At 43.0% G+C, this 22,500-nt stretch overlaps 2 protein-coding genes across 3 annotated transcripts in view; both read right to left on the minus strand.

Moving 5' to 3' along the window:
* The window catches only part of LOC139607004 (F-box/WD repeat-containing protein 7-like), a 29,594-nt gene extending 20,763 nt beyond the window's left edge, over positions 1 to 8,831 (minus strand). Inside the window, exons 1-2 of the mRNA XM_071459537.1 lie at positions 8,563 to 8,831; positions 7,250 to 7,836 (exon numbers count right to left, since the gene is read on the minus strand). Coding sequence (XP_071315638.1) covers positions 7,250 to 7,792 — 543 coding nt within the window. The 5' untranslated portion in view covers positions 7,793 to 7,836; positions 8,563 to 8,831. The remainder of the gene's footprint in view (positions 1 to 7,249; positions 7,837 to 8,562) is intronic.
* An 833-nt stretch (positions 8,832 to 9,664) lies between these two features.
* Positions 9,665 to 22,500, minus strand: part of LOC139606992 (FH2 domain-containing protein 1-like) — a 27,428-nt gene continuing 14,592 nt past the window's right edge. For both annotated transcript variants that reach the window (XM_071459503.1, XM_071459504.1), the window contains exons 4-15: positions 22,481 to 22,500; positions 22,080 to 22,141; positions 20,479 to 20,581; positions 19,323 to 19,408; positions 18,613 to 18,713; positions 17,312 to 17,382; positions 16,591 to 16,698; positions 16,394 to 16,464; positions 16,109 to 16,226; positions 15,564 to 15,728; positions 14,215 to 14,310; positions 9,665 to 14,121 (exon numbers count right to left, since the gene is read on the minus strand). The exon at positions 22,481 to 22,500 is cut by the window's right edge and continues 151 nt beyond it. In XM_071459503.1, coding sequence (XP_071315604.1) covers positions 11,680 to 14,121; positions 14,215 to 14,310; positions 15,564 to 15,728; positions 16,109 to 16,226; positions 16,394 to 16,464; positions 16,591 to 16,698; positions 17,312 to 17,382; positions 18,613 to 18,713; positions 19,323 to 19,408; positions 20,479 to 20,581; positions 22,080 to 22,141; positions 22,481 to 22,500 — 3,443 coding nt within the window. In that variant the 3' untranslated portion in view covers positions 9,665 to 11,679. The remainder of the gene's footprint in view (positions 14,122 to 14,214; positions 14,311 to 15,563; positions 15,729 to 16,108; positions 16,227 to 16,393; positions 16,465 to 16,590; positions 16,699 to 17,311; positions 17,383 to 18,612; positions 18,714 to 19,322; positions 19,409 to 20,478; positions 20,582 to 22,079; positions 22,142 to 22,480) is intronic.

The following is a 22,500-nucleotide window of genomic DNA, read 5'->3' on the forward strand; positions in this document are numbered from 1 at the left end:
TGCTTAAAAACCCGCTTTAATAATCTCACGATCTCAAGAAAATAAGAGACTGTTTTCTCAAAACAATGAGATAATGAGCCAGAAAATCTGAAAATTGTTGTTTTTACTCAAGAGAATTAACCTGTTGTCAGGAGCAAACACACAGTTACCTAATGATGTCGAACAGAACTGACTTAAATCATGGCCGCTCTCTGCCTCCATACAACTGGTATAATTTCACACACGTCTTCATTTCCACATTTCTACTTCTCAAGGTTTTCTTTAGAATTCACAACCTCCATCTCTTCTTCCTCCGTTTCTGTCTCCACCCTGTTCGACTTCTCTAACTCACCCCCTCTCTGGTATGCAGACCCACTGAGTCTCTCCCTCTGACGGCCTTGTAAAACCTGAACCTCTGTGTGTTGTGCATTAAAACAGCCGAGTCTTTCCCACACTGAAGGACTGTGTGTGTGTGTGTGTTAGTCCTGTCAGAGAGTAATAACATCTTAAAGTGTGTGTTGACGAAACCTCCTCTGTATGTATGGGAAAACATATATATGAGTGTGTGTGTGTGTGTGTGTGTGTGTGTGTGTGTGTGTGTGTGTGTGTGTGTGTGTGTGTGTTTTATCCTCTGAGCTAACTACTGTCAGACACTGGAAACAGAGAAACCACTTCAAAGACGCACACACACTTCAAAGGCTGAGGCAGATGTGGCTTCAGTGTGTGTGTGTGTGTGTGTGTGTGTGTGTGTGTGAGCTAGCTGGATTAGCCTACAAGTGTGTGAAGAATCAATAAAGAAAGAGAGCGAGTGCAGATCAGAGGAATGTGTGAAAGATTGATTTTCAGCAGATGAGGTTTCATCTCTCTGTAGATGACTGTACGTCTACCGAGTAGAGTACAGTAGACGTAGACTCTCACTCTCTGTTCAGCATCAATAATACATCACAAACAACCAGTTGCAAGAGGGGTCAGAGGTCACCGGCACAAAAATATTCACTTAGCTCTTTAAAGTCAAACTAAAATAAACTATAAAGATCCTGCAGCTACTGTGCATCAAAGAGGATAAAACCATCTTTGGACATATTTGTGGAAACACCGTCGAACCTCCACTCCTCTGAGGATGTGTCTCCCACGGCAACAGCTGACTGACAGCGACGGTCAGCAGAGCAGATACTGTGGTTATCGAGCTAACAGTGTAAGAGGATCTAAACACGGGCGCCGCTTTGTTTCCAGTGGGACAGATTACAGAGGTGCAATGCAGCAAACAACAGGTGCTTTATAAAGCAAATAAACAGTCTGGCAGCAGAGAGAGAGAGTGTGTGTGACTGTGTGTGTGTGTGTGTGACTGTGTGTGTGTGTGTGTGTGTGTTCATCAATAATGAATGCAGAGTGTTGCAGGGATGTAAGGGACTTAGTGCTCATGTATATTTTAATGAATGGCTGTGTGTGTGTGTGTGTGTGTGTGTTGCAGTCTTTCTCAGGGGAGAAATTGAATGTTAGCAGTCAGGACAGAGGAAAGACAGAGAGAAAAGATCCTTTCACTCATTGGTCTCAATGGGGATCTACTGACGTTTCCTCAGCACATTAATCATGAAACACGTCTGAACTGAAAACCGTCAGATTAAAGTCATCAACTGACACAATACAAATCCTGTTTTTGTCCCCGAAACGGGTTGATTTTCAAAATAAAACCTCTCTGAATATTGTCCTTTAACTGTGAGAAGATCTGAGATGATTTATTCTGCCCTGTGTTTTGCCTCTCAGGCTACATATATGCTAACCACCCATAGCGTGTAAATAAAGATGGACGAAGCCTTCATGATGCCACTAATATGTTTCTGAAGAGCGGTTTTAAAGCTCAGAGTGAGCTGCTCCACCGTCGCCATCTTGGCAGTACCTGACTCCGCCCCTAACACCTGGCTAATCCATAAATGGTCAAAGAGGTGGAGCATGTGTGGAGCCGAGACTTTGGTACATTCTGGTTTGTGGCAAGCATATGCTCACCCACCTGTCAGTCAAAGAGGCCACGCCCTCAATTCTCCATCACTGTAGTCCTTAATAAAATGTAAACAGGTGAGTTCTATAAAATTCAGTTGTCATGAAGGAGGAAATTATCTCTAGAGACCAGAACAGTTTTTGTACCAGGCTGTAAACAGACAGCCTCAGACTGACTGAGTCTGCAGACTCAACTCAGGAAAATAAGTTTTCTGACTTATTTTATTTATTCTCCTAAACTGACTCTAGAATTAAATATAAATCAAAGACAAAAGAAGAAGCAGCGTTAACCTTCAGAAAGTCTCAGAAACTAAAATGATTGTCAGTACACAAGCTACAAGCACAAGTGTTGCATATCTTCAGTACACACATATTCTTTTATTTCATTTTGTCGCCATTTCTAAAGTCAAATCTACGCTCCTGAGGATCACTAATTAACTTCTGTAAAATCTTATGGACTAAACAGTTAATTGATTAATCAAGAAAATGATCTGCTGATTTAAAGATAAGGAGATCATTCATGTTATTCAACACGTCAACTCACAGGAACAGGAATGTGAAAGTCAGCTACGTCTGGATGACAGAAATGAAATGAGGAAAGGAGGAAAGGAAGGAGGGATCAGGAAGGAGTGAAAGAAACAACATGAGGATGAAGACGGGAGCTCAGAGGAAGATAAACAGAGCGGGGGAGCGCGAGAACGACGGAGGACTCAAGGTTTTACTGGCATTCTTCAAGTGTCGCCTTACACACTGTAAAACACAGTGTGTGTGTGTGTGTGTGTGAGGAGACAGGACAGCAGAGCACCTGTTCCTCATTGTGTTCTCTCTCTCTCACACACACACGGGTCTGCGGGTCAGTGGCACAGAGCCGGTCGACGACATTCCCCCGCGCCAACCAATCGGTGCTCGCTGCTGTCCGGTTGCCGTGGTGACGATGCAGACAGAGCAGAAGACAAGAGTGATAAAGACAAGAGACCGAGGTCTTTGTAGTTCAGCTGTCAAGATTGAGCAACACCTTGTCTGTGTGAGCTGCTTCCTGTTTCACCTGCCCTCAGTGTCTGTGGCCGTAACCATGGTTACAGCACATTTTCAATTTAGACATTCATAAAAAAAATGTTTTAAAGAAATGCTACGAAACACCTACAACAAAGTGATTTCATTTGTCTTCAGATGTGAAAGTTTATGTATTGATTGACAGAAGAGAGTGGCCTGGTAACCACCTGTTGTTTGTTTGTTTGTTTGTTTGATTGATTGATTGATTGATTGATTGATTGACCACCTGGTAATTGATTTCTTTACAGGGATGTAGTCAGGTTTCAGTTTTCCTGACAAACACCAAAAAGAGAAAAATATTTTAGAGGCTCTGATCCTCTCTTCTGACTGTTTTCTGAGTGATCCAATAAAAATAGAGCAGATTTCAGGTAAACACTAAATCCTGCAAGGTTGGATGGTGGGTCCAGGTGGGCGGGGCTTGGGGCGTGGCTGAGAGCGGTGACTGCTTTGTTGTGACATCACAAAGTTCCAGAAGTCCTGACGGCTGGTTTTAAGGCTCAGTTTCTGAATACAGGCTGTGTGCATTTCTCTGTGAACTGAGGCTCTGATACTTTCACAGTATTAATATAGAACCTAGACCTGCTTTATAATCACAAACACATGGACATCTACCTTTAGACTGTGTGGAGCTTTAAAGAATAAACAGACTAGAGCTGAAACATCTCTTACAGCTTCTTCTTTCTTTCTCTATGAGCCAATAAAGGACAAAATCTTAAAAAAAGTTAAAGGGCAGAAGAGGCAGCCAACAAAAGTATAATATAAATAAAATAAAATATAAAATGTCAGATTCGCTTCAAATTCAAGTAAAACTCATACAGAACTGTAACTAGTGCAGATATGAAAGAGTCAAGATCAACTGGAGGCCGAGTTATTAATTATTCTCCTGTGTTGTAGTTAAACTGTGGATGTGAACGACTTTAACTACAGTTGAGAACCAGACTGAACTCGTCGCAGAGAGACCGCGCTGTACCCGGAGGGTCGCAGGTTCAAACCTCCGTCCTGCTGACGAGCAGAAGACTCCAGGAATGCTGTCGCAGCTCGAGGTATTTGTGTGTGTGTGTGTGTGTGTGTGTGGAGGGCGCTGACTCGGCGGGATCGGTGCGGTGGACCTAACTGGCTGGAATGCTGCCCGGCGCTGGAATGTGACCTTGTGCACACACACACACACACACACACACACACACACACACACACACACACAGAGGGTATGAGGGTGTGTTAAGGTGTGTATGAGTGAAATAAAGAGACATAGAAACCGTTACGGACGACTTTATCTCTCTGTCTGATAACATTGTCGTCGTGTCAGATCTGGTGATTATAAACTCATAAATTCTTGTTGCGACTTCAGGGAACAACAGTGTGAAGGAACATTAGATATTAACACAGTGACAGTGAAGCCGGGATGAACATTACAACATTGAGCCTGAGTCTGGATCAAACTCCCAGACAGCGAAATCAATCCGGCCCATAGTTGGGCCACATGCTGATTTTCCTCTGGCCCAGTATACACCTGGTTCTACAGCCCCAGTCTGGCCCATACACAGCAGAACTGTCGGATGCTAATTCCACATCTGGATCAATTCTGACACACACACAGATGTCAGACAATATCGGAGGATAACAGCCAGAATGTGACCAGATGTGGAAGTACATGGGCCAGACGTGGGCCAAGGACCGAGGTCTATGTTAGACCAGAAGTTTTATTTTGCTACCTGAGCTCCACCATTGCCATTAGTGAGGGAGAAAATCATTTTGGAAACTTGGCTCCTTCACGTCCACACCGTCAGCTCCCAGAGGATCCTCGTTAAAACAGGCAGAGCGAGGACGCTTTAATGTTACTCGGCTGGATGTGGACGTCAGTCTGGACCACGGTGGAGAACCGACCGAGCGGCGCTGCCATCCGTACAGAAACACGCCGAATGTGCCAAAAACATACTCACACATCTGGTGAGTGTTTTCCACTGTGGCGCAGCTGTTTCTGTTTTTGTAACGGTTGTGTGTGGGAAAAAGTCCCTCCGCCGTGTCACAGGACCTGCAGCTCAGACTGTGACCACAACATGGAAATCGACTCTTCCTGCTCATGAACGCGGACGCGGCACAAGAGGTCCTCCGACAGGAAATCGACCGTGATGCGTTCAGGTTCATCCTTCCTCCTCAAACACCAAACACAGAAAACACCTCGGTCTGGACCCTGGGAGATGTGTGTGTTCACATACCAGACGTGCCACTGCAGCTCTAATGTGCTTGTGTTCACGCCAGTCATCTGACCCTAGCATGAACAGTGTGTGTGTGTGTGTGTGTGTGTGTGTGTGTGTGTGTGTGTGTGTGTGCGTGTTGAGAGTGTGTGTGTGTAACATTTGAGTGAATTATCAAACAGATTGACAGAGAAAAACCTCTGTATTAATCTGTATTAATATAATTCCTGCGGGAGTGTGTGTGTGTGTGTGTGTGTGTGTGTGTGTGCACTTCTTTCTATGGTTGTGTGTGGTCAAGTTCTGGTGGGAAACCACAGTCGTGGTTGGTCTGCACAACTTCAAAAGACAGGTCAAGGTACAGGGCTTGAGAATGTATGATGTCTCCCAACTATAGAAAGAGAAGCGTGTGTGTGTGTGTGTGTGTGTGTGTGTGTGTGTGTGTATAATCTCCTATATGTGTAGTAATCTAGAAAAAATGCTCTTAGATTACAGAGCATATCTCCCCAGATTAGTGCCCTAGTTTTTCCGTCTATCTGCTTCTCTCTCTCTCCCTCTCTCTCTCTCACACACACACACACACACACACACACACACACACACACAGAGGGAGAAATCAATTGTCCATCACTAACTCTGATCTTCAGAAATCGGCTTTCATGTCCTCTGACTGTAATAAAACCTCAGTGCTGCCTCCAGCGGTCACGGACTGAACTACAGGACTGGACATGAATTAATTAATCATCAGGCGTCAAATAATGGTGACTGGTTTTGAACCAGTATAACTGTGTGTGTGTGTGTGTGTGTGTGTGTGTGTGTGTTAAAATGATAGTTCCCATAGGAGCAGACTTCATATCCCATGATCCCGATGGAGCTACGAGTTGTGTGAGGAATCTGAGGAATGTTCACTGCTGCACATTCCTACACACACCTACTCTGTGAGTGTGTGTGTGTGTGTGTGTGTGTGTGTGTGTGTGTGTGCTTACTTGTCAGAGAATTAAAAGTGTGTGTTATAGGAAGTCTGGCTACAACTAACAATTATTTTCACTGTTGATTAATCAGATTTTTTTTTCTTTTGGTTAAATTTCAGAAATGATGAAACCACAGTTCCTCAGAGTCAAAGATGAGTTTTGTCTGATTAACAATATAAACCCCAAACATATTCAGTTTAAGACAAGAAAGACTGAGATGGAGAAGCTGCATTCTTACATTAGATGATTTATCAAGTGTCAAACAGCTGTGAAATAATCATTTCAGCTCCAATCTGAAATCAATTGCTGCCTAGTTTTGAAATTTAATGTACACATGTATGGGCTAGAGATACATTGATTTGAGTTTAGTATATTAAGTTATTAAAGGGTTTTGTTTGCACATTAATATTAAATGATTATATTGTTTTGGAGCAGTTCCATTGTTAAAAGTAAAAGGATAAAGACACACACACACACACTTTCTCTCACAGTCACACACTCGACCTCCCACACACACACACACACAGCAGCTGGTGTTTGGCTTGTTTGTAAAGACGACCAAACAGGAGACACAATGGCACCTGAATGGCACACACACACACGCACGCACAGACGCTGATGTCATCGGCTGACACCTGAACCACCACAAACACACAGACCACACAGTTCATTGTTGAGCCAGGTGTCAGTGTTTGTGTTTAGTTACTGAGTGAAAAGCCTCCAGTGTCAGTCCCAGTGAGGGGATGAGGAGTGAGCTGCCGCCACCTGCTGGCTGACGATCAGTTCAACATCAGAGTGATCAATCACCCACTATCACTATTTAATAATAATATGATACCAGTGTATTGTTATCATTGTGCTTTTACGCTCACTGAGCAGTTTATTAGGAACACCTGTACACCTGCTTATTCAGTTATCAGCCAATCCTGTGGCAGCAGAGCAGCGTGTAAACTCCTGCAGCCGCCGGTCAAACATCAGCTCAGAGACGACGTCACGAGTCGCACAAGAAAACTTTTCTCTCTTCATGAACCAATAAAGCGACAGCATGGACGGTCTTACCTGGCTCTGCAGGTGCAGCGACGGTGACGTCACCTCTGCGTTCTCCTCCTCTTCCTCCTCTCTTTCATCACTGTTCGACTCCTCCTCTTCTTCTATTTCCTCCTCCATCCCTCCCTCCTTCTCCTTCTCCTCCTCTTCTTTCTGATCTTTGCCTCCTCCATCCTCTGTCCGTGTGATCTGATTGGTTATTTCAAGGTGGGCGGTGCCAAAAGGCTCAGATGGACAGGACTCGTCCTCAATGGTGACTATGGCAACTCTTACTTCATCTTCTTCCCCATCATCTTCTCCTGCTCCTCTTCCTCGGCGAAGAGAGGAAGAGAGGAAAGGAGAGGAAGTGAAGGAGGAAGAGGCGGAGATCGGAGTGTGTCCACCAATCAGCTCTCTCTGCACTTTGTCTTTGAAGTCTTTTGCCTTCACCCTGTCTAGCTCCTCCTCTTCCTCTTCTTCCTCTTCTCCCCTCCTGGATGGAGTTTTTGCTGTCCTCTCTTCCTCCTCCTCCTCTCTCCTTTCATGACGCTCTCTCTCCATCCTTCCCTCACTCATCTGTTTCTTTTGTTCATCACACAGCAGATGTACAAAGAAACATCCTGAGAAGACACAAAGGATCAATGTCAACACACAAATCACAACAATAATCATAAAACTATCACGATCACAACAATACTTGGTGCTATTATTAAAATAAGGTAAAAACAGACCCATCAGTAAGTACAACTTTCTAGGTACTTTCTTATATAAAGCCGCAAGTAATATTTGATTAATAAATGTATTATTTGATTTGTAAAACATAAGATAAAAGTGAGAAATGCCATCAGGATGTCCCCGAAGTGAAGACTTCAGATGTTTTGTTTTGTCCAACCAACACTTTCAAACTAAACATTATTCAGTTTATTGTGATTTAAGACAATGAAAAACTGAAAATTGGCAAATCTGAGAAGCTGAAACCATGAAACGTTTAGCATAAAGTTGTGCGTAAAACCTTTAACTAAAGGAGTCAGATAAATGAAGTGGAGTGAAAAGTGCAGTACTTTACTCTGAAATGTAGGAAATAAAGTAGAAATACTCAGTTAAAAGACTTAGTGTCGGCTGTTAGTTTGCAGTGGCCTCACAGTATTTCACTGCATTAGTGTTTAATCTCCTGTAGTAGTAGTAGTAGTAGTAGTAGTAGTAGTAGTAGTAGTGTAATATCTGTGTTAGTAATACATACTCGCAGTTTATTCCATGTAAAGCACTGAAACGTTACTAAAATACCAATGCTAGGCTTTAAAACGGTTAAAGACTGAGATTAAAGTGGTAAATTAAAACAGACTGACCTTTAAAAACACAAACTTTCTGCTCCAGCTCCTCCGGACTTTAATTTTTAAACGCCGGGATTTCTGTTTTTCTCTTTCCCTCCTTTTTTTTCTTTATTTTTCTTCGCGGCAGCTTCAGTTCTTCAGTTCGAAACCGAACAACGAAACTTTACAGTAAACTACACCACCTCCAGATTTATGTTTTCATGTGTCTTCATGAGAAACTAGAAAAAAAACTGAACTTTCTCCGTTTTGGTTTTTTCTCCTCTTGCACATGGAGCTTTGTTTGGCGCGGGTTGATGACGTAAGCCTTACGCACTACGCGCCGCTCCGTGATTTCCTTTGTTTTGTTTTGTTTTGTTTTTTAACCAAACTGCTATTCTATTATTCCAAAGCGGCATAGTATACTTTTGAAAAATTAAAAATGTATTATTATTATTATTATTATTATTATTATTATGCACATTGTTGTTGTTATTGTATATTAATATAACGCTATAACTATTTGTTGGCTAAGTCAAAACAATGACTCAAAAATACAAATAAAGAGAACATGGACAAATGTCAGCAATGCTTCATGCACAAATACAGCACAGATCACATGGTGCTCTCCACAAGACATCATTAGTAAAGCCATTAATTATAGTTTATAAACCCTTTATAAATGGTCTCTTATCAGAAAGTGGTACCAATGACATGGTTAATAAATCATTTAGCAATGATTTAGAGATCAGTTAAGACTAATGAGGTCAACTTTTTGGTTGCCAGGTTGTGGAGGATGGGAATGCCTTTAATTCTGCAGGTATTTGATTATTTGAGAAATGAAAGATTTTGACCTGATGATGGTGCTAGATTTAAAATCAGAGGATCACCTAAGTTCTTACAGTTCAATCTGAGGGCCAAAATTCAACTCATCCAATAGTTTTTGAGACATTTTACTCTGAACCAAAAATGTCAACCTCATGGTGGCGCTAGAGGAAAAGTCGAGGACCACTGAAGTCAGTGGGATTCATCTTCATGAATGTCTATTTCATGGAATGGAATAATCACAATAAATATAATAAATATCCAAAATATATGTATTTATAAGTTTTTCAGCTGAACAGACACAAAGTGCAGTAAGTTGGAGGAATAATACTTTATTAATTAGTAGATAGATTATATATATATATATCAAATATTAACTACATACATACATAAATAAGACAGATAAACATACAAATATCCTCATATTAACAAACTTGGCACCGCAGACTTTTCCCAGTGAGTCAGACACTGTTGGTTTGAATCAGAGACACTTTAAATATCTCCACGTCTAAATTAATCACTCTTTTTAAAACTACACGATTCTTAGTGATTTAGCATTTTTCATTTTTTTTAAATACAATAATAATTATAATAATGATATAATTTCTATTTCATTCAGGCCAGATGTACAGGGATTCTTCAGCTTGGTTAGTGAAGTTAAAGGTGCAGAATCACAGAGGAATTTAAGACATGAAATAATGTTTAATCAAGGAGAGACAGGAAACACTTGGCTGGGAATCGGTCACATCACTTAACATAAACACTGCAGAAAAGACAGGGTATTTATTCTTTAACTCTTATTATACACTCATGGATGCATACATTTATTTCCTTCCCTTGTAAACTACTAATCTGGCAGCGCTCTGAAAGCCCGGGGAGTCCATGTATGTAATGGTTCATGCTTGGATCCCGGGATACCTGCTTGCAAGCATAGTTATCATGGACACTATGTCAAGATTGTTGTTTTGTGTTGTTGCTGAACTGAATTGTGGGATAAGTCCTCAACCTCACAGAGGAAGGGAAATTTAAGATGTATTAATGGGAATTAGTGCATTACTCCTAAGGATGGGAGGGTTGGTGAACTTAGCATTGGAACAAAGCTTATAGAAGATAGTATAAGAATGTAGCTGGTTTCTTGGTGGGGCTTAATAAAAACTTCACAGGAGCTCATAAGCATCAGCTCACTTGGTTCATGGTGAAATTGAGAAAATTCAATTTCTGACTACTCGACTCATTGTTTGAGCTCTAAAATGGTGGAATATGTTTCATGTGGGAATGCCGAAATTTCTCAGTTTCAGTAAACGTGTCGATGATATATACTAGAAGACCAGTTTGACTTTAGAAAGGAAGCCTGTATATTTGACAGTTGCTACGATACCACTGAGGCTGATGGCTTCCAAATATCTCACTGCTGTCCTCAAAAGAAAAACATCAAGCTGGCTTATGAAGTGGTGCATGATTAAGAGTGCAGCAACAGAAGCCAGTATTTACTGTCCACTTTATAGCCTGCGCCCCTTTTTTCCAAGTGAGTTTATCAAAATAAATTAATACCAACTGAACTGTCACAATGACCAATGATGGACCAAACTATTCTACCTTTACTTGAGTAGAAACTGCTCCACAAAAGAGGAATGGTTTACTGAAAGTTATGAGACAGGAGTCGATGGAACAGCTTTTGAATAAACGGTGGGAACCTTATTCCCCTCTGCTGTAACTCTTGAATTAAATGATGCACAACCCAATTAATGAAATAAAAAATTTTTGGGAGCTATTGTGACTGACTGGCATTGCATGTTCCCAGCTGGGTAGTGCATTAGCTTCCCTAGTAGTTGTCCAAGCCACCGAAAAAAAAAATTTTGCAGGGATGTGTGGATGAATTCCGCTGAGCCACTTTCTGGTGTGGCCAGAGAAGAACTGCAGCCTTTCCTAAGGACCTGAGACTAACCTTAATATATTTCATATTGGAATGCATTTATAATTATCACTAAGATCAACAGTGTTTAAAATGACACCCTGGGGACAGTTTAGTGCTTTTAAATAAAATGCAACCTTTCACAACCAGCAGGAGACACATTAAATTAATTTTCATATTTTAACAAAAAATTTCAATATCAGAGAATAGGAAACAGTGTCTGTGCTTCACATTGGAATGTAACCTCCTTTGTACTGGAGAATTTTGTGTAGGAATGCATCTTTCTTACTTTTTGAGTAAGAGCCTATACTTCATAATGGAATGTATCCACTGGCTTCCCTTCTACCTCCAGTAAAGAGGGGATGAGTAGGAGATACTGCCCAGACTTCATGTTGGAATGCAGCCTTAGATTTCTTCTGTTATCTCCAGCTTGGCCTGGTGGCCTTGACTGAGTCTCTAGAGTGAGTGGACTTGTCGGAGAAGCTGCCGCTGTCATTCCGCCGGTGGCCTTTAGGTGGAGTCAGGGAGTCTTGGAGGGGTGAGCGAGGAGATGTCCTGATGCTCTGAGACCTCCTCAATGGGGAGGAAGAGGACGGGTTGAGGAGATCTGAAGATCTGGAGGTGGTGGAGACTCTCATTGAGCCTGTTCGGGTAAAAGGTGACAAGGTGCCGGGTGGGGTGACGGAGGAGGAGGTGGTGGTCTTGGGGGAAGATTTAAGGGAGGAATCTGAACCAGTGTGGGGTGAATGAGGAGGAGGAACTAGTGTGGTGTGGGTCCGCCTGAAAGAAGATGAGGCGGTGTTTCGGGCGAAACCTGGAAGTGGTGATGATGAAGGGGTAGTGGCTTTGCGCAAAGGGGTGGCAGGGGCACTGACGCTGCCTCCTCCTCCACCTCCTTCTCCAGCCTGAGTGAGGGCTCGCAGTGTGGAGCGACAAATCTTCTCCTCCTGCTGGGGTTTGGGTTTTGTTAAAGGTTTTCGGATGGACGGCTTCCTTTGCAAGTCCAGGTTCTGCTCTCGGGCAGATGCCTGAGTACCTGAAATCTTCTGTTCTTTTGAATCCTTGGGGTCCTGTGTCTTGTGGATGCTGGATTGTCGGGAGGACGGAGCAGTGGAGGGCCTCTCTCCTCGTCGGAGGGAGGTGCTGTTGTGGTTGGAAACAGGAGGTTTCTCAGGACGGTTGCTCTGGGACGGAGCACCTCGGCTGGTTCGGGAGATGGGCACAACCCGCCTCATGCCCTGATTCTCGGAGTTGGTGAGTGTCCTGATGGGTCTGGATTTGTTAGTGGTGGAGGTGGTGTTTGGGGTTGCGTTGGGTTTCATCCCAGTGGGTCGAGTTTTTGAGGTAAAGGTGTTCTTGGTGGATGGTTTGGACAGAGTTGCAGGTTCTGCCTTTCTGTTGGTGGAGGCTGCTTCTGCAGCGTTGTTTGTTCTCCTGTCATCTGTCGATTGTTTTGGGAGGGTCTTCACATCTCTTGTGTCATTGGTGGAGCCCTCTGCTTCTTCCACTTGATTGGCTGGTTCCTTACCTTCCTCAGAGGCATCTGTGGTGAGAGCAGGTGCTTCATTAGCTGATGCAGGCTCTGCTGGGCGCCACCTGGGGGAAGAGACTTGAAGTGATGGGTCATCACAGCGGGAGACAGGCACTGGTTGGCTGCTGATGGGTACAGGCACTGGCTTTTCATTGGCTGGCTGAGGTTCTAAGGGCAAGTGATTGACTGAGGCAGAGGAAGCTTGCTGGTTTCCTCCCTGATTGTCACTCGGAAACTGATCCTTATCAGTTTGTACATGTGTGTAGTCAGTGTGTGTGAGTTCACCGGCTGCCTCACATACACCTGTCACACACCATACAATCACTTGTTCCTTCTGCCCCTCCTCTTCATCTCTTTGTGATGAAGAAGAGCTTGTCTCAGAAATATGGGACTTATTCTGCACCTCCTGGACTTGGGATTTGTCCAGTCCCTCTTCCTCCAAATCTGTGATTACCACATCATCCTGGTTATGTCCAAGGAGATGACTGGTGTGATGCCCTTCGTTGCGACTGGTCAAGGTGGTGACCTTGTCAAACGCTTTCAGCTCAGGCACCAGTGTGCATGTTTCTAAAACCACAGACACGTTCCCTACAGTGTTATAGTTTAATCTTTCATCACTGCAAGTGATTTGTCCACTAAAGTCCTGATCAGCTTTATTCATTCCAGTTGGTTCACCCCTCAAACCAGATTGAGTGTGATGGTCTGGAAGCATCGTCTGACTGCTAAAACCCAAGCCAAGTCGATCATTGCCATTGTTGTTGTGGTCAGATTGCTGGTTTGAATCAGAGGTAGGTTTCACTGTAACTTTCTTTGTGGGATTAACAACATCTACTGGAGTCTGGGGGCCATCGTAGCTGAGGTAAGTGGTTGTTGTATGATGTGCGCTTGTGTTTTTTGAACTCCAGGAAGTCTTGGGAGGTGACGAGGGGCTTTGTGGTACAATCTCGCCTGATTGAGGCTGCTGGTTTTGGGCGAAGCTGCATGTTGTGACCCTTGGACTTTGGGGCAGAGTCTGAGGGGACAGTCCTGGACTTTTAGGTGAGGCTGATCGATAAGGTGTCCTTGTTTCTCCACCTCTCTGCTGGCTGGCTTTGTGGTCAGGGGTTGCCATTTCTAGGAGCGCATTCAGTTCGCGCTCAGCTGCAATAGATGGCGAGCTGGACGGAGAGTTCCGGGAACGTCGTAAACTCCCTGACCGACTGTTAAGGGGTGACCGGGGGCGGGACTTTGGGGTCAGGAGCTCCATCAGCAGCCCGGCATCGTCGTGTCGTGACATGGCAGCTGACATATCCGTCTCGCTGCTGCAGCGTAACCTAAAGCTTCCACCCACCTACGACAGGATCACACAGTGAAAATTCATTACTAATCAAGCAGTTTTTGCGCATTTGTGTTTCAATGTTTGGTTATGAGTGTGTCCACATACCTCCTCACCACCAGCCCAGGAGTGTCTCTTCTGCTCCTCTAGCTCCTGTAAGCGCCGGCGTCTGGCAGCTTCCTTAGCCTCCCTCTCCATGTTCTCCTTTAGAAACAGAGAAAGACATTTTGGTACTATTTAACTACTATCTTTCTGCTTGTACACCAGGTGGCAGGACAAGTCAGTACCATTCCTGAAGTATTGCAGTGACTTGGCTCTAGGTTTGCAACAGCTGAATTTCCACATAGTTGGGATACCTGCAGCTAGGCTTGGGGGATATGGTGAAAAAAACTGAACCTATAAGCTTGGGGCAATTTTAATATATTTTTCCTGCAAAAAAGCTAAAACTTGCTTGACACATTCAATTTTTTATACTAGAGGCTTGTAATTAGTAGAGCCTGGACGTGAATAGACAGCTGCCCAGCAGACAGACTAAAGAAGAAGAACTTGCAAACTGTTCCATGAACTCTGATGGCTTCACCTTTTATGACAAACACAAAGCGAGAGTCTCTTCTCAGTTTGTTCCTCATGTAGATACGGCCATTTAATTCACAACGAGATATTCAGAGTCAGCTAAACACCTGAGATCATGGCAGTAACTACTCACATCACAGTTTACGGGGCTGTCATAAAACAAGACAACTTATGAAGCAGCTGTCATGTGCATTACTTTTTGACTAAAAATAACCTTGTTGTGCATATTGTTTGAGAAGTTTTGGTCCAAGGTGATTACTTTACACAATATTGATCTTTTAAAGCAGAAGTATTACAGCAAGATGTTTGAAGGCCTCGTTTCACCACGCCAAAAATCATGTGACCATCCCCCACGAGGCCTCATTACGTCACACTCGTAGCAGAGAGGTGTTTTGAACTGGGGATGTTCTTGACAATCTGCCTCAGTGTTTAAAAACAGAGCTGCAATCTGTAAAACTGATCAGATTTTATTTAAAGAAAAAGCTGTGTTGTACAAAACAACAATAATGAAAACAGTAAAATCATGTGTATCTCCACTAATTGTTTAATTATGATCTCAGATATAATGTGATTTAAAATGTAATGCCAAGATTTGACTAGCAGATGTCGCCATTTTCAACTGTATGAAATGCTTCAGAACACTGGATCATTTTCAACATAATTGCTTCAAAGTAATTCTGTCCTACAGAAAGCTTTGTTTCCCATCACTACACACAGTGATTTTCACAATGTAGACTTTTTACACATTGTTCAAAAACTAAATGAATGAGTCCAATTAATTCGATGTTTCACCCAGGCCAATCTGCAGGGTGTCAGACTGAGCACAGATTAGATTGTGAACCAGATTACACATGGTAAAATGTATCAGCTGTATGTTTGCGTACCTTGATAGCGTCAGTGAACCTGGAGCAGAAGGTGTGAAAGATGCTGAAGCACTCGTCCAGTCTGAACGTGTCTCTGTCCTCACAGAAGAAGTCAATCAGCTCACTGCCTTCCTTCTTCAGATGCTGCCGACTTCCACGCAGCGAACACAGAGACGAGGTCGCAGACTGAGACACACAGAAACACAAATAACAGCCATGGAAACATTAGCTACAAAAACACAACTAACAAACTAGAATGGCAATCATACCTCCACCCAGGCCAAACATTTTACTTTTCTTTTTTTTTTTTACTTTAAGATCCAAACATCATGACCCGAGAAATGGATGAAAATGTTAAAAATCCTGCAATGTTAAGGAAAGTGATAATAATAATTCCTGGATCTGTCCCTTTAACGGGATCTGCACCAAATGTAACAGGTTCTTCTTCTGACGGAGACTCTCGGTTAAAAATGTGAACTCCTAAGCCTAAACTTAAACTTCACAAAACTCCTCAAAAGACACCATACAACTGTTTTTGCAGGCAGTACTCAACACATGTGTGTTACCTGCAGGAAGCTGTCCAGTTGCTGCAGCAGCTCCGTGTCTCTCTGGACGCTTTCCTCTACCGAGCGTGTGCGAGTCATCAGCCACTGCAGTTCAGCATCCAGCATTTCCAAGGAGATCCTACCAAAAAAAAAAAAAAAAGCAAATCATAAAAAACTTCTACACTTCCACTCTCAGATTAGGAGAGAAATCTGCTGTAATGCTTAAAAACAGCAGAGGGCGCTGTAGCAGAGTAAATGGATCTGAAGTTTTCTGAGTTGTCTGGTGAACATGCAGTGATGTCTGACCTGGCTGCAGCCTGGACGTGGCTCAGCTTCAGCGGAAACTCCAGCAGACTCCCGTCTTTTTTCTGGGCTTCCTGAAGAACAAAGAAGAAACATTTAATCTGTAGAGTTTGTACTGAAGTTGTCTGTGTTTGCTCTCCTACCAAAACGATTCCCACTGATTTCCATCCATATATATGATCAACAATGTTGTTACTGACCAGAGCGACAAAGTGCAGCAGGTTCATGCCCGGTTTGTTGGCCTTGGTGTCGGCCAGAGCCAGGAGGGACGACAGCTTGAAGCCCACTGCGTTTCCTGCATATCCTCCCTGCAGCACATCGAACACAGCAGTTACACACAAACACAACACACAACATTTCTACATTTACAAGTTTTAACTTGTGGATGCTGGAGGTGAAAATCTTGTACTTTTTACTCCACTACATTTATCTGGCAGAAGATACATTTGTTTAGGGCCCCCCAGGGAAAGGGGCCCCTGATGGCCCCTCACAATGGCACATTTTGCAATGACAACTATAAACCCCCTGAAGGACACTATAAGAGACACTATACAGTGCACTGCTGCCACCCGATGATGTGTGTAGCGTGTCTACCTACTGCCTGCATGTGAGGCGTTTAGGGGGCATCTGTAAATTGTAGGATCTACCAACAGTCTGCTTCAATGGACTTTTTTGTATGGGGATCCACTGCAATATGTCAATGTATGAATGAGCTTTATGTTTTCTCTTTTCTATGTCTTTGCTGTTGTTAACACTGGTTTTTATTCAATAGGGAAATAATGATCATATAATTGTATATTAATGGGTTAACTATAAACAGTCTGTAACTTTCTATACCATCCTTCCCTCCTTCTTCCATCCTCTATCCATCTCTCTCTGTTTCTTTTCTAATTATTCATTCATGCAGTTTTTTGCTCTCACAGCGTTGAGGATGTTTCCAGCCTGCAGCACCAGGTGGAGAACAGCATGGAGCTCCTCACAACACATTAACTCTGGGGGAAAAACAGAGAGAGAGAGAGTGAAAGGGCTTCATTTGCATCAACGGACAAATAAATACAAATAAATCACCTGCTGGAAAACATCACGAAGAATAAGATATAAGAAGAGGAAGATGTAGAGAGGAAGAGGAGGAACATAAACACAGATAAAGTGGAAAACATCTTCACACACATAATAAAAGAAGATAACCAGGAGCTTATAATCCTAAAATCCCTGTGTGCACCACAGAGTGTGAGTGTGTGTGTGTGTGTGTGTGTGTGTGTGTGTGTGTGTGTGTGTGTGTGTGTGTTAACATATGCAGGGTTAGTTAACAATTCAGGCAGTTATCAAGTTCACACACACACTGCTAAAAATAGTCCAGGTGTTAGTTTGTATTGTGTGAAGTGTGTGTGTGTGTGTGTGCGTGTGTGTGTGTGTGTGTGAAGGGAGGAGAGTGTTTCACTGTTAGCTGTATAGTGATGTTTCACTCTGCATGAGACAAAGCAAACGACTGACTCGGGAAGATTCAGGGCTTTTTGTTTGTTGTCCAATGAAAATTTTTGGTTGTTTCCAGTTTCCTATCAAGAGTCTGTGTTGGTTACTTTTAACCGTGACCACCATCGTTCCATAACCAAGTGGTTATTTCTGTAACTATGAAACTTCTCCAACCTTTAAACCAAACTGAGATGATCTTTGAACATAAAAAGGCTCCTTTAACACAACCATGACCCCTCTGTTGTGTCACTGTCATAAAATAAACCTGATTTAGTCCCTCAATATTTTTTGACATCCCTCCTGACTGTGACAGTCAACCCATTAATTCCTCATGTAAACCTTACAAACAGTTCACAAACGTACAGTTTTTTATTTTTCAAAAAGGCCAAATTATTTCCTAAAGCAGCTGCTCAAATTTTTAACAAACAAGCAAACAAACAGGAGTAAATTTATAAAGCATAGGGACTATTTTCAGCTGAGGATTAATTCACAGTTGGTGCTCTCGTGAGTATTTGCTGCAGCAGGATGATGTATGTGGGCCTGAGTTCAAATAAACTACAGTGTCTGTTCATGTTAATGACAGAACTTTAAAGCTTTGCATTCACAGACACCACTTGGACACACTCATTGTTAGTTTTGGTGTTTTCAGAAAATATCACCAGACTTAGCCTTTAATTTCCACAGTTGTTGAAGCCGACAGAACAAAGAGATAAAAACAGCGGCACGTTGTCCTGATGGTCTCACGTTACCTCTGGTGGCAGAACGGAGGATCCTAATGTCTCGTTTCATGGCCTCACACGCCCCAGGAAACTCCTCCTTCAACAGCATGGACTCAATACGGACTGAGTAACTACAGAGAGACAGAGAAATTAATTAATGAGCCCACGTGTTGTATAAGTGCAAGCTGGAAAATACATGAACAAGAAAGTGACAGTGAAGGGGAACAAAATGCATGTTGCTGTTCGTCACTGATGTTTCTCTAAATTAAAAGCACATTTCTCATCAGCCTTTTGCTTCATGCTTCAGTCTTTTCATTATATCCTCCATCTGCTGCAGCAACAAACTCTGAGAGCTTTAGCTCCATTAGATCTGGAAGGAGATGCTCCTCAATCTGTTTCTAAGTCTTTATTCTTTGTTTGGATCACTAACTCTCACAAATTGCTGCTTTTAATCTGGATCCCTGGAAGACAAGAAGCCAGTTTGTGAAAGATCACGTTGTACAAAGGAAACACGAACAACGAAGAAAAGAAGTGAACTTATTTTACAAATGAAGAGTAAATAATAAAAACTGGCCTACATGGCCCCACATGCACCATCTGGGACATCAAAATAACCAACATCACAGATCAAAGGTCATTTCATCAAGACAACAGACTAAACAACATATCTGAGACCCGAAAGAGGTCATGCACGATGGAGAACTGTGCTGTGAAGTGCCAACAGAGGTACAACGTCTCACCTGGGGAGCTGAATCAGCAGGTACACGAAGGAATCGGCCAATGAGAGCTTAGAGATGTCACCTCGGTACGACTTCAGCTTCTTTACCTGTGAGAGAGGAAACAGTTGAAGAAGATGCCAACATGAGGACATTAATGTTACCTTCCACCACAGCTGTTGTTCCTGGTCTGGATACTGAAGTTGGTCTGAAAATGAAGGGGATGTACGCGATGTACCTGCTTCCTTTACGAGCAGGTATAACAGCGAAGTCTACAGTGAACCAGGACGGTCTATTGTGTATTTCAGCAACACTGGTGCAGTACAGACACCTAAAATCTAATCTGGCGTTCTTGCGCTGGAATAACTGATGTCTGGTAAGTTCTTTCTTATTTGAAGCATGACTGAACGAGCCACAGTTTATCACATTTTATTGTCAGGTAGCCTCTAGTGGCTGTGGTAATTATGACAGGAGCAAAGGTGGAGGTTGGTCTGCGTCAGGATGAGGCTGGGGTGCATGGATGGCTCAAGAAAACACAAGAGAACACTTGTCCAATGGCTGTTTGTTTCCGTCTAAACTCTCTAACGTCTTTTAACCTTAACAAGGTAATTACTTAAACCAAAACCAAACTCTTTTCCTAAACCTAACCAACTAGTTTTTGTGCCTAATCCTAACCAAACCATGACCATCCATAAGCTTATCTGTGTGTTTGAGAAGGTTTGGTAAAGCTGCCGTCGTAGGGGCGCTTATTCAGGGTTGTATCAAAGAGTTGGGAGAAACTATATGGTTGTTCAGGTTGGAGGACTGGTTGGACTCAGCAACACTCCAATGCTATGCCTTTCCCCATTTTCAATGAAGCTTTAGTGAAAGTTCAATGAGGAAGATCTCTTCCCTCCTGTTCCACCTTGTTCCTCTATCTTTCCCTCTAAAATCCTCCATTCACAACCCCGACGTCACCATATCTGACCAATGAACTTTCCTTTCCCTTGTGTTCCTCAAGCCAATCCATCAATCATTGGCTCTACATGATCTATCTTCATATGGGCTTTCGTTCAGTAAAGACACTTCACATCGATGAACACTCTCCGAGACCATGACAGGTATTGGTCCAATCTAATTCTCAGTAATTTGATCTGATTGACTTGTTCATTGGGAGTGTGTGTGTTTATGTGTGTGTCACCTCTTCTGTCTCCGGCAGCAGTTTCAGCAGCTCTCTCAGAGGCTCCGCCCCATAGGGCTCACTGTTGCCTTGGCGAATATCGTCTACTATGGTCTGATTGGACCTGGAGAAGACAGGTAGAAGGTAGGTTTTATTTTACAACTTTTGGGAAGTTTCACTGAGGTACAAGAAGGTCGAATGAAGCAGACCTGGAGAAAAGTGTTTAAGTTTTTATGTTGCAGAGTTGAAAGACTTAAAGACTTAAAGAGAAGAAGGACTTGGAAGCAGCAGCAGCAGTAAACCTGTCAGTCATTCTCCCTCCCTCCCTCATGCCTGTATGTCTCTCAGAGTGTTTGGTAAGCACTCAGTCTGAACACAGTGATGCCATCAATACAACACAAACACACTCAGGACACTTTCTACCCTCCCTCCAGTTTATGTAACCAAACCTCTGTGGTTACAAGACGCCATTTTGCTTCCCTCACTGTCTGTGCATTGATTCCAGTGGGAATGAAAAACCACTGACTTCAGAAATCTAACTGAAATGAAAGGGTTGGATTTTCACTTGAAATATGTCAGTGATGCTTGACAGTGTGAAAGTCGCCACTGACACTGTTTTCCATGCTGAGGAGGTCTTGTTGGTTTTAGCTTCTACTTAAGTTAATAACTCAAAATGATTTTGATAGCAGATCTTCAAAAATCATATCGTTTCACATCGTTTCGCTGTGGTTTTGCCTCTTTTTTGTGTCTTTCTGGTTGTTTTAATCAGTTTATGTCTCCTTGTGGCTGTTTTTTTCCTTTCGTTGTAGCTTTTGTGTGTATGTGATCGTTTTGTGATCTTTTGTTCAGTTTGCATCTTTGTGGTCATTTTGCATCTCCTTGTTGCTGTTTTGTGTCTCTTTTGTTTTAGTTTTGTATATTTGAGGTCATGTTGTGCCTTCTGCAGTTCTTTTTCAGTCCTTTTATGGTAATTTTGGCTGTTGTTAGCATTGCTTTGCATCTCTTTGTGGTTATCTTGTGTCTTTTAGTTGAGATTTTGTGTCTATTTGTGTCCATTTATCCTCTCATTGTCTTTATTTTGTCATTTTGTGTGTCTTTCAGTGACTTCTTGCAGTGGAAGCCCAGGGGCCTCCTGGACTGTCAGGCCCCTGGGCCTGGGCCCCGCAGGCTCCGTCAGCGATCCATCCATGGATGTGAACCCGTTCCGCTCCTGTCTGAATTCCTTCACAACATGCCAGCATCACCACATGTTTACCGATAACACCTTGGGATGAGGGCGAGGAGACACATCACGCCATCCAGACACACGAACGTCCTTTCAGTCCGACTGTCGGAAGCGTGTTCAGCCCATCAGGTTTAGTTTAGTGTTGATGTTCAGGACAAATCAGTGAGAAACAGCCTCTAACCAACACTCGCCTCCTGCATCAGGCTTCACTGTTTTACGCTGCTGCTTTCAGTCCGAACGCGAACATTTAGTTTTTTTTTAATTAAAGTCTGAAACATTTCTTGTGTAAATCATGTCCGACAACATGTTGCTCTGCTTAAGGCAACAATGGAAAATCTCAAGAGGTGAAAAGTGTGTGAGAGTTTGTTTGTGGTCAAAGTCACAAAGTGGAAGTTACCTCTTGAACTGTTTGAGGAAAATCCCAATGTTCATCCCGCGCTTAGAGTCCAGGATGGAGACCTGGTAGAGAGACATAGACAGAGAGAGAGAGAGAGAGAGAGAGAGAGAGAGAGAGATAGAGAGAGAGAGAAAGAGAGAGAGAGAGAGAGAGGGAGAGAGGGAGAGAGAGAGAGAGAGAAAGAGAGAGAGAGAGAGAGAGAGAGAAAGAGAGAGAGAGAGAGAGGGAGAGAGGGAGAGAGAAAGGGAGGTGACCAGGTGTCAGTTTGCGGTCAGCCAAGGTGGAAAGTGTCCACCCACACCTCACCATCTCCACCTTCAACAAACAGCAGCGCACTCCACCCTGAATCAAACTCATAAACACACACACACACACACACACACACACACACACACACAGACCTCGTCTTTAGTTTCTCTGA

The sequence above is a fragment of the Trachinotus anak genome, unplaced genomic scaffold (genome assembly GCF_046630095.1).
Source record: "Trachinotus anak isolate AG129_WGS33_773 ecotype Australia unplaced genomic scaffold, CSIRO_AGI_Tana_v1 ptg000023l, whole genome shotgun sequence".
Lineage (NCBI taxonomy): Eukaryota > Metazoa > Chordata > Actinopteri > Carangiformes > Carangidae > Trachinotus > Trachinotus anak.